At 46.3% G+C, this 15460-nt stretch overlaps 1 protein-coding gene across 2 annotated transcripts in view; it reads left to right on the top strand.

Moving 5' to 3' along the window:
- ccdc88c (coiled-coil domain containing 88C) overlaps positions 1 to 13108 on the top strand; it is a 56144-nt gene extending 43036 nt beyond the window's left edge. The window contains exons 23-32 of one of the 2 annotated variants that reach the window (XM_010878647.4): positions 294 to 437; positions 4012 to 4198; positions 4336 to 4481; positions 4582 to 4671; positions 4823 to 5100; positions 6870 to 7079; positions 9134 to 9208; positions 9345 to 9413; positions 9578 to 9813; positions 11735 to 13108. In XM_010878647.4, coding sequence (XP_010876949.2) covers positions 294 to 437; positions 4012 to 4198; positions 4336 to 4481; positions 4582 to 4671; positions 4823 to 5100; positions 6870 to 7079; positions 9134 to 9208; positions 9345 to 9413; positions 9578 to 9813; positions 11735 to 12742 — 2443 coding nt within the window. In that variant the 3' untranslated portion in view covers positions 12743 to 13108. Of the gene's footprint in view, positions 1 to 293; positions 438 to 4011; positions 4199 to 4335; positions 4482 to 4581; positions 4672 to 4822; positions 5101 to 5501; positions 5774 to 6869; positions 7080 to 9133; positions 9209 to 9344; positions 9414 to 9577; positions 9814 to 11734 lie in introns of those variants that run through there. The other variant, XM_013137411.4, reaches the window with a different exon arrangement.
- Positions 13109 to 15460: the final 2352 nt, after the last annotated feature.

Raw genomic sequence — 15460 nt, 5'->3', positions numbered from 1 at the left:
TTTTACAAATGTATAATTTTACAATAGTTTCATAAAACCCTGATTGCTTTTATTAGTGGCTGTTGCAACTCTGAACACAACCACATATGGTGGATGCTCAATACTTCATTCTGTGAGGTTAGAGGGTGCAGCGTTCAATGGAAATTCATATGAAGGGATCATTGGAATGGGATCGCCATGGCCTATTGTTCCATGTAACACAACACAAAACTGTAACTAGGCACCATATATGTTCACGTGACTAGTTAGGAGAAGCTGTCTTCAACCTGGCCTTTTTATATGTCTGTGTGCAGGTACCTAGTGCTGCTGAAGCAGAAAGATGCCACTGAGGTTCTTGAGTCCACCCTTCAGAAGGAGAGGGAGAGTCTGGGAGAGGAGATCCACAAAAATGCCCTGATCCGGGGAGAGAACCAGAGTTTGAAGGGAGAGGTGGAAAGGTGAGCACAGTCGAGACAGTGGCGCCTGTGAACAACACCTTAAACTGTACCAGCTTTACCGACAGTCCCATACAGCCTGTCACTGGCGCCCTCTGGTGGTTAGTCACTGTAATGGCTGGCTCTCAAATTCCTTGCTTCTCAAATTCAGTCATCATCTTATTGGCTAAGTTCATTTATACAAACTCAGAATTTGACATTGTGAACGAGCAGCATTTAGAAACTGGATCACTGATTCAGTACATTTTGTTGAATCCAGTGTGGAGTTATGTTATAAGGTAATAGCATAATGAGCAGTACATATACAGGTGCATCTAAAAAAATATATATATTGTGGAAAAGTTCTTTTTTCCCCTAATTCAAATAAAAAATTTACACCTTATATATTCTAGATTCGTTACACACAAAGTTAAACATTTCAAGACTTTGTTTCAATCTTGATGATTACGGCTTGGAAATCAAAAATCCAGTATCTCAAAATATTATAATGAACATTTTATAATACAGAAATTAGCTCTAATCAGCTAATTAACTCAAAACACATGCAAATATTTCCTAAGTATGTTAATTTATGCACACAATACTTGGTCTGGGCTTTTTTTGCTCCAATTACTGCATCAATGTGGTGTGGCATGGAGGCAATCAGCCTGTGAAACTGCTGAGGTGTTATGGAAGCCCAGGTTGCTTTCAGGTCGTCTGTGTTGTTGGGTCTGGTGTATCAAATGTTTTCATAAATTCTCTATAGGGTTCTGGTCAGGTGTGTTGGCTGGCCATTAGGGCTGCACGATATATCGTTTCAGCATCGACATTGCAATGTACGCATCCACAATAGTCACATCACAGAACGTGCGATTTAGTAAGGTAAACACATATCAGTCTACAATATATATTTTTTTCAAATGGAAAACTAGTATAATATCTGTCTGGTATAAGGTAATATATTCAGATTTATGGGTTATTTGATACCCAGTTTATTATTAGTATTTTTAACACGGTTTGTTGCTGCACGTGGTTGACATGCAGGCTCTGCTTGCACGTGACGAAATGATGAGCGAGGAACAGGTAAAAAAGACCGAAATGGAGAATTTGGTTGCAAAAAGAAATGCATCGCCAATTACATGGAAATATTTCAGCTACAGACAGGGTGATGTTAAACAAAAACAGGTACTTTGTCAAGAGTGCCTTGTAATTGTTGCCACAACACGACCAATTTATTCGATCATTTAAGGCGACACCACAAATCTTCGTATGACGAGTTCAAAGCATCTCAATGTCGTCCAAAGCAAAAATCTATTTTGGATGCGTTTGCCAGTTTTACACCATATGAGAAACATTCAAAGCGGCAGAGAGAAATCACAGACTCAATAACATTTCACGTCGCCAAAGACATGGTACCAATTAACACAGTTACCAAAGATGGTTTAAAAACATGATTTGGTCGCTTGACAAGTGGTATGTAATGCCATCACGCAACTATTTTTCTCAAGTTGCCATCCCAGAGCTCTACGAGTAATGCAAGGCACAAGTTGAAACAGCTGTCACAAGTTGAATATTATGCAGCAACAACAGACTTGTGGTCCAGCCGGACAATGGAGCCCTACATAAGTCTGACCGTACACTTTATTAATGAGGACTTCCACCTGAAAAGTCGCTGTTTGCAAAAAGTCACTGTTTGCAAACTGTTTTCCCAGAGGATCATACAAGTGAGAACATCACAACAGGGATGAGAGAAGCTTTAGCTGACTGGGGCCTAGATGAGTCATCTAGTCTGTATAACATACAATGCCGCGAACATGGTGAAGGCTGCACCTGAACAAGTGGACCAGATTGCAGTGCTTTGGCCACAGACTGCATCTTGCAGTTGGCAAGTTATGCCCAATTGCGCATTCTATTTTACTACTGTTGCTATTACTATACTATTACTGTTACATATTATTACCTAGCAACCTGTTCTGAAATATAAAAATGTTCATGAGTTTAATACATTTTAATTGTAGAGAATGGGCAATAATGAAGGATACTGTCAGGTTGATAGCCAAATCTCATTCTGAAGACATCCTGTATTTTTTCATATCGCAATATAGTATATCGCAGAAAAACAAAACATTGCAATGTCAGTTATTTCCAAAATCGTGCAAACCTACTGGCCATTCAAGCACAGGAATACCGTGGACAGCAAACCAGTTACCAGTCGTTCTGGCACTGTGTGCAGGTGCCAAGTCCTGCTGGAAAAGGAAATCAATATCTCCATAAAGTCAGCAGATGGAAGCATGAAGTGCTCTAAAATCTCCTGGTAGACAAATGCATTGACTCTGGACTTGATAAAACACAGTGGACCAACACCAGCAGATGACATGGCAACCCAAATCATCACTGACTGTGGAAACTTCACACTGGACTTTAAGCAACATGGATTCTGTGCCTCTCCACTCTTTGTCCAGACTCTGGGACCTTGATTTCCAAATGAAATGCAACATTTACTTTCATCTGAAGAGAGGACTTTGGACCACTGAGCAACGGTCCAGGACTTTTTCTACTTTACCCAAGTTAGACGCTTCTGACGCTGTCTCTGGATCAGGAGTGGCTTGACACTAGGAATGCGACACTTGTAGCCCATTTCCTGGACACGTGCGTGGTGGTTCTTGATGCACTGACTCCAGATGCACTGACTCCAGCCTCAGTCCATTCCTTGTGAAGCTCACCCAAGTTCTTGAATCGGCTTTGCTTGACAATCCTCTCAAGGCTGCGGTCATCCCTGTTGCTTGTGCACCTTTTCCTACCACACTTTTCCCTACCAGTCAAATTTCCATGAATATGCTTTGATACAGCACTCTGTGAACAGCCAGCCCTTTCAGCAATGACCTTCTGTGTCTTACCCTCCTTGTGGAGGGTGTTTATGAGTGTCCTGCAGGACAACTGTCTAGTCAACAGTCTTCTCCATGATTGTGGTTGTGTGTACTGAAGGCTCAGGGAGGTAATTAGCTTGATTAGAGCTTTTCTCTGGTCGACATTTCTGTATTGTATATTTTTTATTCAACTATTTTGAGACACTGGATTTTTGATTTCCATGAGCGGTAAGCTGTAGTCATCAAGACTGAAACAAAAAAGGCGTGAAATGTTTCACTTTGTGTAACGAATCTAGAATATATGAAGGTGTCACTTTTTTCATGCTATTCAAATTTTTTGACATGCACCTGTATACATGGATTAACAGTAGATGTACACCTTTCTATTGTCAGTGTAGACACTGCTAATGCCATGTAGCGCATTGACTGACTTACAGTTCAGCGGTGGCCTGAGATGTGAGCAAAGTCGTGTTAGTCTCTATGCACATGGCCAGTTAGCCAACCGCCCAACCTTTGCAACAATGTTATACCACTACAGTTGGACAACATTAGCTGTTGTTATTCAAACTAGAAGAAATCAGTATCATTATGGCTGAACTAAACTCTGAAAAAACCAACAAATGAAATGCCTTAAACTGACAAGTTGACTCTAAAACTGAGCTCAGTTGATTCGGTTTGCTGCGCGCCAGAAAGCACTACCCTTCTTCATGTTCCGTCCGCACTTCCTGCAGGCTGAACCAGACCCACACCCAGCTACGTGGGGAGTACGACGGGCTGCAGGCGCAGACCAAAGAGCTGAAGGCCAGCCTCAACGGAGCCCAGCTGGAGGTGAATCGCTGGCAAGCCAGATACGACTCCCTGAAAGAGCGCCACCAGTGCCTGGACATCTCCATGGCCAAGCTGGACAACCACTGTGAGGTAGGAACACCCGCCGAGCCACTGGTAACGGGCAGGGGCGCCACTACACGTGCGTGGGATGTTCGACAACCCCGGTGCCGAGTTCGTACTCCGAATGAACTTAAGCCCTTCAGTTACCGCTTGTGTTCCGTCTCCAGCTTCTGACACGTCTGAAGGGGAACCTAGAGGAGGAGAACCATCACCTCCTCAGTCAGATCCAGATGTTGAGTCAGCAGAACCAGACACTGCTGGAGAGAACCATGGAGAGCAAGGAGCTCTACCACGAAGAGCAGAAACAGTACATGTAAGTGGCGACTGTTGACAAATGCGTACGTGTGTAGAGGTAGTGATTTTCAACTCGAATTTGATTTGTTTAATAACTCAAACAACCCCTGTGTTTCCAGTGATAAGTTAAACTCACTCCGGAGGCAGAAGGAAAAACTGGAAGAGAAGATCATGGATCAGTACAAGTTTTATGATCCCTCCCCTAAAAAGTAAGCCACATTTTGATTTGCTAAATTACGCCAAAGAAATGTGAATAGGATGACACTCGCCCACCCTAGGAACTACAATCTGTCCTGGTCAGGTAACAGGCATTGACCTGCGCACAGTCTGCAATTGATTTCCTGTGTCTGTTTCTGTTAGGAGGACCCAGTGGGCTGGGGCCAAGGCTCTCGTCAAACTCATCAAGCCGAAGAGCAGGCAGGACAACTCCAGGGAGAGGGCCCGGAGCGTCCCGGACATCCCCCTGCCCCAAACTCCCACCCTGGACTTCCCTGATGTACCTCCTCCCCTGTCACCCCCTCCACTGCCCCCTCGCCAGACCCACCTCAGCCTGGACTCGGCGGGGAGCCGTTCATTTGAGGAGAGCCACATGGGACAAGTACTCTCCCCTACCCTCACCCCCAACCCCTCTAGCAGAGGTAAGCCAGACAAAAAGGGTTAGGGGCTGGGTTAGGGAACCCAATGAAAATGCAATGTACTTGTCTACTCTTCCAGGATAGTTTTATCACTGCATGTGTTTTCCTCACCTTCAAATTCTACAAGTCTTTATTTTTCCACAAGAGGGAGCTGTAGATTACCTAAACATCTCAAATACTCACATTGGCTCTGTTGTTACTACACCTGTTCTTCAATTGTCTACCAGTCGAATAAGTATCTATTGCATGCCTAAACGTTTGAATATTGTTTTTCTTCTTTTTGGGGCTCTCCGTCCATGATGCATGTAGTTACACTTTTTTACTCATTCACTCACTCCATTTCTCCTTGTTCCCTTCTTTGTCATGGTGTGTATAACGTAACCCCTCCCGTTCCACTCGCCCAGCCACAGCCGAAGCCAAGCGGTTTGCCTTTCTAAAGAGCAAGAGCCAGGAGAAGGTTCCCAAGACGAGCCCCTCGCGGCGTTCTTTGTCTAAACGCCTACGCTTCTGGTCCTCTTGTGACATCACCTCCTGCAGCGAGCCCCTCCTCCCCCTCTCCAATGGACATTTCTGACACCGCTGTCGTCACCTTCATTTTCACTCACTGTTTTATGGAGTCTTGATTTCTCTCTGGAAAAGATACCTTTTTTGTTTTATCCCCAAGCACTCACCCACACACCCGTATTATGAACTTTGAACTAAACCAGCCCGTCCCTGCGATTCACACCCTGCGCACTTCACTCTGGACTCTGAGTATAACCTGCAGTAAGTAGCTTTGTTCTAGAATGGAGCCATCCCTCGCTGCAGCCAGCCTTCACTGCAGCCCTCTGTTTCTGCAGCCGGCTGCTTTGCCTCTCCCTGCCAGAATGAGATGTGATCTGTATGTCACCTGATATGTCTAATGGTGGGAAGAGCAACGACGCCAGCCCGGCGAAGGCAATTACTGTCTGTTAGTCTGGCAGCTATTGTAAATCTCATATTCCGCATAGATGGAGGGAAACCGAGGAGAGAGCACCTTGGAAGCGCAATCTGCAATACTATCAGCAGCTGAAAGGGTTTGGCATTTAATTCCAAGGTGATCAGTTTGCCACGACGGGGAATGACTCAGTGTTTAGGTTGCGTCTCTGCCCGCCCGCCTGCCGTCTGCCCTGCCTGGTTCCATGTCTTGTTAGCTCTTGTTGCTAACAGCGGGCTAACAGCGTGAACGCCTCAGGCTAGCACCGGAGCCTGACGTGTCTCGCGTGTGGGCCGTCCTCCAATCCCATACCCACACTGTTACCCTCTGCTGTCTGTTGCCCTCCGACCTTGTCTGTCAGCCTCCCGGCTCATTTCTTCCCTCCGCAGCGCTCTCCCCTTGCTCAGACTACCATAATGACAAGGAAACAATTGTTCTGTTGGATTTATGTTCTGAGAATGTGCCGAAGCCTTCACTTCCTGTTGCAAAATGCGCAGTGTTTTATTATGTCTCAGCAGGCTTAGATTTAGTCTGACTTACTATAAAGGGATGGGACATGCAAATCTCTAAAGCATTGGCTGTAAAGTGGCCAGTTGTAAAGTTGAGTAAGAAGGCTTTTCTGAGACTGTGTTTGCTAACTGGGATCCCTCTGCTCTAACACCTGTTATCCACCTGTCTGCCCTAACCACGTCCTATTCACTGCTGACCAACCTCCAGCTCCCTTCCTCTGCTGTGTCCAGGATGGGGGAATTGGTTTGTTTTCCCAAGGATACGGGAGCATGTCAGGTGCTAACTTTTCCTCTCGTTGCTCCCGTAGCTCTAAATGACAGCGGAGTGTCTCGAGGCAGGGAGATGTACCGAACACCAGGGGGCAGCAGTGAGAGTGTGAACGGCACTGAGGAGCATCACGCCAGAAGGAGAGGCGTGGTGCTTGGTGGGGCCGCTGCTCACTCCACCCCCGTCAACCACACCCCCACCTCAGGCCTGACACCCAACTCCAGCTCCAGGTCTGGACACAGGCCCAGAGGTACAGTAGGCCAAATGCCATCTTCAATGTGACCACGGCTTGACAGTATAGGCTGGCAATAAACACTCACCTAAAGGATTATTAGGAACACCATACTAATACTGTGTTTGACCCCCTTTCGCCTTCAGAACTGCCTTAATTCTACGTGGCATTGATTCAACAAGGTGCTGAAAGCATTCTTTAGAAATGTTGGCCCATATTGATAGGATAGCATCTTGCAGTTGATGGAGATTTGTGGGATGCACATCCAGGCCACAAAGCTCCCGTTCCACCACATCCCAAAGATGCTCTATTGGGTCGAGATCTGGTGACTGTGGGGCCATTTCAGTACAGTGAACTCATTGTCATGTTCAAGAAACCAATTTGAAGTGATTCGAGCTTTGTGACATGGTGCATTATCCTGCTGGAAGTAGCCATCAGAGGATGGGTACATGGTGGTCATAAAGGGATGGACATGGTCAGAAACAATGCTCAGGTAGGCCGTGGCATTTAAACGATGCCCAATTGGCACTAAGGGGCCTAAAGTGTGCCAAGAAAACATCCCCCACACCATTACACCACCACCACCAGCCTGCACAGTGGTAACAAGGCATGATGGATCCATGTTCTCATTCTGTTAAGTCAAATTCTGACTCTACCATCTGAATGTCTCAACAGAAATCGAGACTTATCAGACCAGGCATCATTCTTCCAGTCTTAAACTGTCCAATTTTGGTGAGCTCGTGCAAATTGTAGCCTCTTTTTCCTATTTGTAGTGGAGATGAGTGGTACCCGGTGGGGTCTTCTGCTGTTGTAGCCCATCCGCCTCAAGGTTGTGCATGTTGTGGCTTCACAAATGCTTTGCTGCATACCTCGGTTGTAACGAGTGGTTATTTCAGTCAAAGTTGCTCTTCTATCAGCTTGAATCAGTCGGCTCATTCTCTTCTGACCTCTAGCATCAACAAGACATTTTCGCCCACAGGACTGCCGCATACTGGATGTTTTTCCCTTTTCACACCATTCTTTGTAAACCCTAGAAATGGTTGTGCGTGAAAATCCCAGTAACTGAGCAGATTGTGAAATACTCAGACCGGCCCGTCTGGCACCAACAACCATGCCACGCTCAAAATTGCTTAAATCACCTTTCTTTCCCATTCTGACATTCAGTTTGAAGTTCAGGAGATTGTCTTGACCAGGACCACACCCCTAAATGCATTGAAGCCACTGCCATGTGATTGGTTGATTAGATAATTGCATTAATGAGAAATTGAACAGGTGTTCCTAATAATCCTTTAGGTGAGTGTATGTCTTTTGTATATAATATGACTAAACAGACCCTTTAACGTCTTCTGAAATGTAGTGTTCCATCGTGACATAGAACTGGTGACTTTAACCCTAATCTCCCAGAATGCATTGTTGACGAACCCTGGAAGAATCTATGTGTCTCTTTGCTGACCTCTTGGCAGAGTATCAGTATTCGGTGCTTTCTGATGGAATATTTCTGCCGTCCTCAGTCAATAATCACGGTTGCGGTCTAATAGAACATTTGTTTGCTTTCCTTGAAACCTTGTGGTCTGATCTCAGAACTTTGTCCCATCGACTGGGGAGTAGACACACAAACACTTACAGGAAGGAGCACTGTGGCTCCAGGCTCTGTCATATTCTAGAGCAAGTCGTTCCGATATTATACGGCAGAAACAATAGAATGGAAGCAAATACACTTTCAAGTGGATTATCTCCAGTTTATCTACAGGCTGTCGCCTGGGGTCAAAGGGTATAGAGAGAAATGGGTCTAGTGGACTTAACTTTGAAAGCAGGCAGCTCATTTCCCACTGTGTCTTAACATTGTTTTTTTCATTCAAAAATGTCCCCTTAATTGCCTCAGACAGTCTTGCCTGATCAGTTTCGAGGGTAATGAATAACGTTGGCGCAATGGATGTGGTTGACTAACGGCGATGAACACACATCTATTTAGACGTGTGACTCATACCACGCATGCTTTACATTTCCCACCGTAGCGAGATGACACAGATGAGTGACTCTTATTTCACCTTTAACCTCCACATCCTCTTCAGGTTTCATCTACGAGGAGGACTCCAGGGTTCACTCGCCTGACACCCTGTTTGGGAGCGGTGTCCATGGAAACGCTGGTAGGGCACCAGGACGACCAACACACGTGGCCTCCGGGCTCAACCCATCCCTCTCCAAGTTGAATTCATTTTTCTTCATGTTGCTCTCTTTTACTGAGCCATAGTGAAGTCCCCTGCTACGTCTTGTTCTCCGCAGGCTATCGGCCAGGCTCTGCTGACCTCAGCCGCAACACGTCCAGCAGCAATTCCCCTGTCAACTGCAAAGGTACAACCGAAATCGGCCTCCAAACGACCCGTCCCATACATGCTGTTAATGGTTACCCTTTTGCTTTCTATACCAGACTTTGTGTAATCCTCAGCATGCCTTTTTTTTTTTCTTCAAAAAGCCACAGCCCTTATCCCCTGTCCGTATGTTGTACCTCCACCCAGATTCCCTGGAACGGCAGCAGGTCCGTTCCGCCAGCCTGTCCAGCGACGACGTTGCGGGCCTTAGTCACGACACGTCCCTCCCTCGGAGCGCCACGGTCCCGTATGACACGCCGGTCCAGAAGAGCGCTCAATCCCTCGCGCCTCGCCCGAGTCGACACCGGTCCTCCTCCCCTGGCAGTGAGATGGTAACCCTGGAAGAGTTCCTCGAGGAAAGCAACACCCTCTCACCGCCGACCGTAAGCACAGAAACAAACACACAAATACACGAAGAGACGTCATGTGTCCGAGTGAGACACCGTTTTTTGGTCTATTATTCATCATCCACTGCACCAACTGGCATGGTATGGCCTAAAGTGATGAAGGGCTTTGGCTTAGACTGCGATGCAGGTACAGCAACTGTTTTAATACAACAGATTAATTCCAGATTGTTTACCATCTGGAGACCCGATAAGCACACAGTGTCAAGGTTTTGGGAATGGTTAATGGCTTCAGCTAGGCAGTTCTTCTGTTGTAATATATTGTGCCTGATCGATTTTAGTTCAATTATTCATCATGGCTAGACTGGTTCCCAAAAGACCCTTTGAAATATTTTTGGTCAGAATTAAGTTGGTAACGTGTAAATGAGGAGAGCCTATGAAAGCTTCTCTAGTTTGGGGTTTATATTTACAATAGAATTTTGTAATTTTTGCCGACACTCTTATCCTGAGCGATTAATGACAATTAAGGTTCACTCGGGTGACCTGTCTTGGTAAAGAAAAGAATGAAGTCAGATTCCTTGTTTTCATCCACAGGAGGGCTGCTGTCCTCTGCCCCACAGGTCTACTGACCAGGGCCATGGCCATCGTCAGTAATGGACTTACCGGGCCAGGGTAGCTCTGCTCAAACCCAAGTCCTGTTCCTTCTGCTTCAGGGTAGAGAACTGTATTACCGTTTTTGCCTTACCTATGCAGAACTGACCGGCTGCTCTGACGAGGGAGAGACGAGAAGTCAAACAGAATAGAGGTCAAAAAACCCATTTAGCGTGTATCACGTCACTTGGTGGGCATGGGGAACAGGGAGTTCAAGAGGTGACATTAGTCACTTTCTGTCTGACTCAGTTCCTTTCTCTCTTCCTCTATTTTCAACTAGGCTGAGAGACCTCTCTGGTTGCTGATTAATGGTCAAAAACAGTGTAAAACACACTGAAAAGTAAATGGGTTCCGAGCAGCGACATTACCTCACGTAATCCCCATGTTCTCCACGGTGATAGTGGATGGAGACACAGTCAATATCTGCTTCTCTTTTAGCTTGGCTTTGTTTTCTCATTGTCTTATTGGCCGTTAGCCCTGGAAGCATGTTGCAGCGGGCCACTAATTGGCTGGCCATTAAGGCATTGCTATTTAATGTGTTTATAGCCTGTGGTGTCGTTTTCTCCATGATGAATCTGCACCAGGGAGGCGGATGCACACAGAGACACTGGCTGAATCGGTCAAATTTTATTACCTGTCACCATCTCAACGAGCTGAACCAGACCTCAGCAGGCTTTGGTTTGGCTGGCTGGCTGGCTGGCTGGCTGGCTTCTGTTTGCCACTCTTCGTCAGGCTGATCCCTCCAGGATCCATGAACAGGCTCTTTGGTTTCTGATTCTTCTGTCTCTCATGCCTCTTGTTCCCCAGCTCACTTCCTCATGTGATCCTCTTTCCAGGAATCTTTTATTTGAATGAACAGACCCAATGTTTACAATTACCTCACTAAATGGATAAGCGCTGCATTGATGTATGAGTCCAGTAAGGATGGGCACGGTTAATCAAAGACCAAAATGTAGTTAGTATTCAAGTTCTATTTCTTTTGGTTGAAATAGTTAATTACATCATTTTTGAAAATACTTTTAAAATTCCAATCTAGAATTTTTGCGTATGATGATATACCTTTATACCTAACATTGTCTTCTAGTTCCGTAGCTGTTATGTAGTAGCAACATGCTGTATTTGTAGTTTCGGGTTACTGAATACTATTAGAATAATAACATGTACTATTGGGATTCTAAAATCATGTCCAGTGCACATCCCAAGCATCCAGCCAGCTGAGCATGGAGAATGGAAACTCTGGGTGGAGCCTCTCCGCGTTATAAGTCAGTGTTTGTCAAATGTCTAAGTGTTGTCTGTCTCCCCCCATCAGGTGCAGACGGACAGTCGGGAGGACCTAATGGCGGATTACTTCAACCGAACAGGGGAGAGGGAGCGATCAGCCCCAGGTCGGCCGTCTCCTCTGAGAGATGGGGCCAAGACCCCCACCAGCTACGTCACGCCCACAGTGAAGAGAGACGCGGACCTCCACCGGTCCGGCGATGGGCCCGGCAGGACTTCCAAACCGGGCCAGAGTGTCAAGCCATGCGTCCGGCTCCCAGAGGGATCCACCTCCACGCCCCTATCCCACTCCCAGACCCTACCCAACAGGGCCAGCAACGGGTCAGGGGTGGGCACGGGCATGGGGGTACGGCCCTCACCCCTGGGACCGCCTGGGACGCGCTCCGGAGGTCAGGGCAGCAGCGCCAGCCTGTCTCGGACCTTCAGCCTGGCCTCCGCCGACCTGCTGCGCTCCAACGGTCCGGACGGCTACCGGACGGAGAGGGAGGCAGGAGGGAGGCCCGGCCTGGGCGGAGGCGATGAGGGGGTGGTCAGGAGGCCAGGGGCTGGAGGCACAACCAGGGAGCGTCCTCAGTCCGCCAGGCTAGCGGGACCGTCGGACCTGGACCCTCGTAGGCTACCTCTGGCTCCGCCCAAAGAGGAGGCACCTAGCCTGGCCCCTCCCCAGCACCACTCCTCCTCCCTGTCCCTGCAGCCGGAGCGCTACGGGGTGAGGGCTCCCACTCACAGGAACAGCCCCGGCACCGGAGCGCCTCAGGTTCGGCCCGCCCACCCGCAGAACCAGAAGAACCACCGCGGGGAGGTGGCCATGGTGACGCCGGTCAGGGCGATGCCGGCTTTGAGGCCAGAGGAGGCGCAGGAGGAGATGCAGCGAAGAGAGGCGAGACTCCAGGCCGACTCCCCGATGCTGAAGAAACCAGAGGCGGAAGGAGGTGTCGGAGATCTAGGCTGCACCGAGGAGCACCCGAAGAGCACCCCCGCCTCTCCGGACCCCAACAACGACCCCCAGACAGTGTGGTATGAGTATGGATGTGTCTAGAGCAGCGGGCGCAGGCCTGGTCCTCACACTATGGCACAGTCCCTTTCCCTTTCAAACCTCCTATCCGCTTTAAGGCTTTATGAAGGAAATGCTGCCCCACACGGACCTCCTCAACCAGCACACAGACACAGGTTGATTGGATTTGGTGAGCAAGGCGCGCCAGCACCGCAGTTCCTTCAGCATTTACGGGAACGCTTTGAGGAAGACAAAAGGCACAAAAGAGCAACAAAAAAAAAAATCCAGGGGGACTCCACTAATTCCTGTATGTTTATTTTTTTTGGGCGCGCTGTACTCAAGGGAAAGTTGGTCTGGACCTGGCAAAGAGATCTGTTCTGAATCGGGAAAAACAAACATTTTAGAGAAGTACAGATGAACCACTCCCAGAGTAATTGCACGGTCATTTCTGCCCTCCGTCTTTAGAAGCTTGAGGACCGACAGTGCTTGTTTGTCTCATCACAGTCTGAGTGACAGATTACTGGAAAGGGCTCAGCCCCACTGTTGACATGCTGTTTTCTGTTTTGTCTGTGGGCCACCAAACTATTGGCGTTTGAGAGTATCTCTCATCTCGAAGCGAAACTAGCTCGTGGGGATCGTGTTATTTGTCACATCGATCCTAGTACAGGATGGGATAGCCGAGAAAAAGATCCAGGCTATCCTGTGGTTTTAATTGAACTGACTTAAGGATTGACAGTTAATGGGGATGAGATGGCGATGTCAACGTGGGGAAAGAAGGAAATGGGGGACGAGGAGAGACGAAGACATGATTGAGAGTTGCAGAAAGACTGGCCATGTGGTTCATCAGACCATATACCACGGGTATGACAACCATTACTTTTGGAACTTGTTTTGGTAATGGCAGTGGTAATAGGGTGCCCTCTGGGTTTTAGTATATGGCCCATATAACTACATTAAGAATTTATCCAGGCTCTCAGCATTGCTCCATGCATGAAAACAGCCCTTAGTCATGGTATAACGGCCATATACTACGAACCCCTGGGGCACTTTTTTGTTTCAATATTTAATATTCTCCATGGCTGGCCAACTTAAATGCCCCCCGAAACATGTCTCTATACAGTAGAACACTTTCAAGTGGATATCTTCTATACTGTATGTATATAATGGATGTTATTCCAGTACATTCCGAAGAGCACTATACGACGACGATGAAGGCGTAGATAAGTCTGAACACTGGATAAATTTTTACTACAGAACTAGTTAACATTATCGACTAGGGGTTATTAAGTGTTTGTCTGTGTGGTTTGGAAGTCTTTATTTTCTACTTTTACACTGCTGTCCAGCTCTACAATAACACTTGTGTGTCTATTTATTGTTCCCCTCAAAAGATAAATGTCTGTTAGTGTTGTTTTTTTTTTCTTCACCTAAATGTGTTTGTTCATAAGTGTATGGTTCACTGGAAGTGTGGTGTGGTTTGAATTGTGCACAACCTGTCATTTTCTGAAAGTATTCATGCGTCTTCAGGTAAAAAGCCATTGGAAACGAAATCTCATTAGACTGATCAGTTAGGTAGATGATTGGTTGGCCTATTGACAATGGATTACAGTTCATCAGATGAGAGCATTAAAACATATCTTTCATGTTTGGCACTTTTCTCATCCAACTAAAATCTTTTCATTCAGATTCCAAACCAGGTGATCAGAGCTTTGGCAACTTGGCGTGGTTTGCATACCCAGGACGAATATCAGTGCTATATCATCATGTGTCGTGTGGGTACAGTAGAGTAGGTTAGTCATTTGTTTTGGATAACCATGACTAAACACTACAAGAAATGGCTACGGTGTTCAGAAACAGACCTACCTACATGCAAAGATACTGAAATGAAAGTATTGCAAATGTTTGTGAATGTTTTCATAGCTTAATGTAGATCCATAAACCCTTTATGACCCAAAAACCTTTTTTTTTTTTTTTTAAATAAAGTTTTGTAAAATGCATTTTCTCTTTTCTGTTTTTGTAGGCCAGTATCTGTTATTGTGTGACTTCGATGTGAATGTAGTCATGGTAACATGTCACCGTCAGATTAAGAGTTGTCTATGTCATGTGATGGTGAAATTCTTCAGGCATTACAGTCGATGCTGAAGCACCGCCAGATCCGCGCTATGCAACTGCCCTGTCTTCTAGATGTCTTCAATAAACACTGATGTTGGACTCTAGGTTCATTTTAGGCTCTGAAAGTGAAAAGACGCGTTTTCCAGACGCTGAAAATACATTATAGAGATGTGAATCTGTCCTTTTAGCTACGCATCTCAATACATATGGGATGCAATAACAATGCGATTCAGATTGGTTTGTGAAACTTATTGGGTCTTGTGCTGTGTTTTCAGTACAAAATGTATATTGCCTGTTTTGTGATGTCAATGCCTCATTTTCCTGCATTTTAAATGTGGATCCCACTGTCTTCACACTATACTCTGCACTTTACATAGGATATTTTTCATAATTGTGAAATGTAAATTATTAATTTTTCATATAAATAATTGGATAAGTCTTCACCCCCTTGCAATAGCAACCCAATTCATATAGACTATTCCTTTTCACGTGCTTCATTAACAGCAAAGTGTCACGCTTTGTGCAAACCCAGACAAAGAACACTACACTGTGAAGCAGCACGTTATGGCGATTGTCATCAGGGACTGGGGTGCTTCTCAGGATGGATGACAGAAAACTAAAGGTAATATAGAGAACCTGCTTCCCCCTGCTTGA

This window comes from Esox lucius, chromosome 15, assembly GCF_011004845.1.
Source record: "Esox lucius isolate fEsoLuc1 chromosome 15, fEsoLuc1.pri, whole genome shotgun sequence".
Taxonomy (NCBI): domain Eukaryota; kingdom Metazoa; phylum Chordata; class Actinopteri; order Esociformes; family Esocidae; genus Esox; species Esox lucius.
The sequence above is the reverse complement of the archived record's forward strand: the minus strand, read 5'-3'. Positions and strand labels throughout refer to the sequence as shown.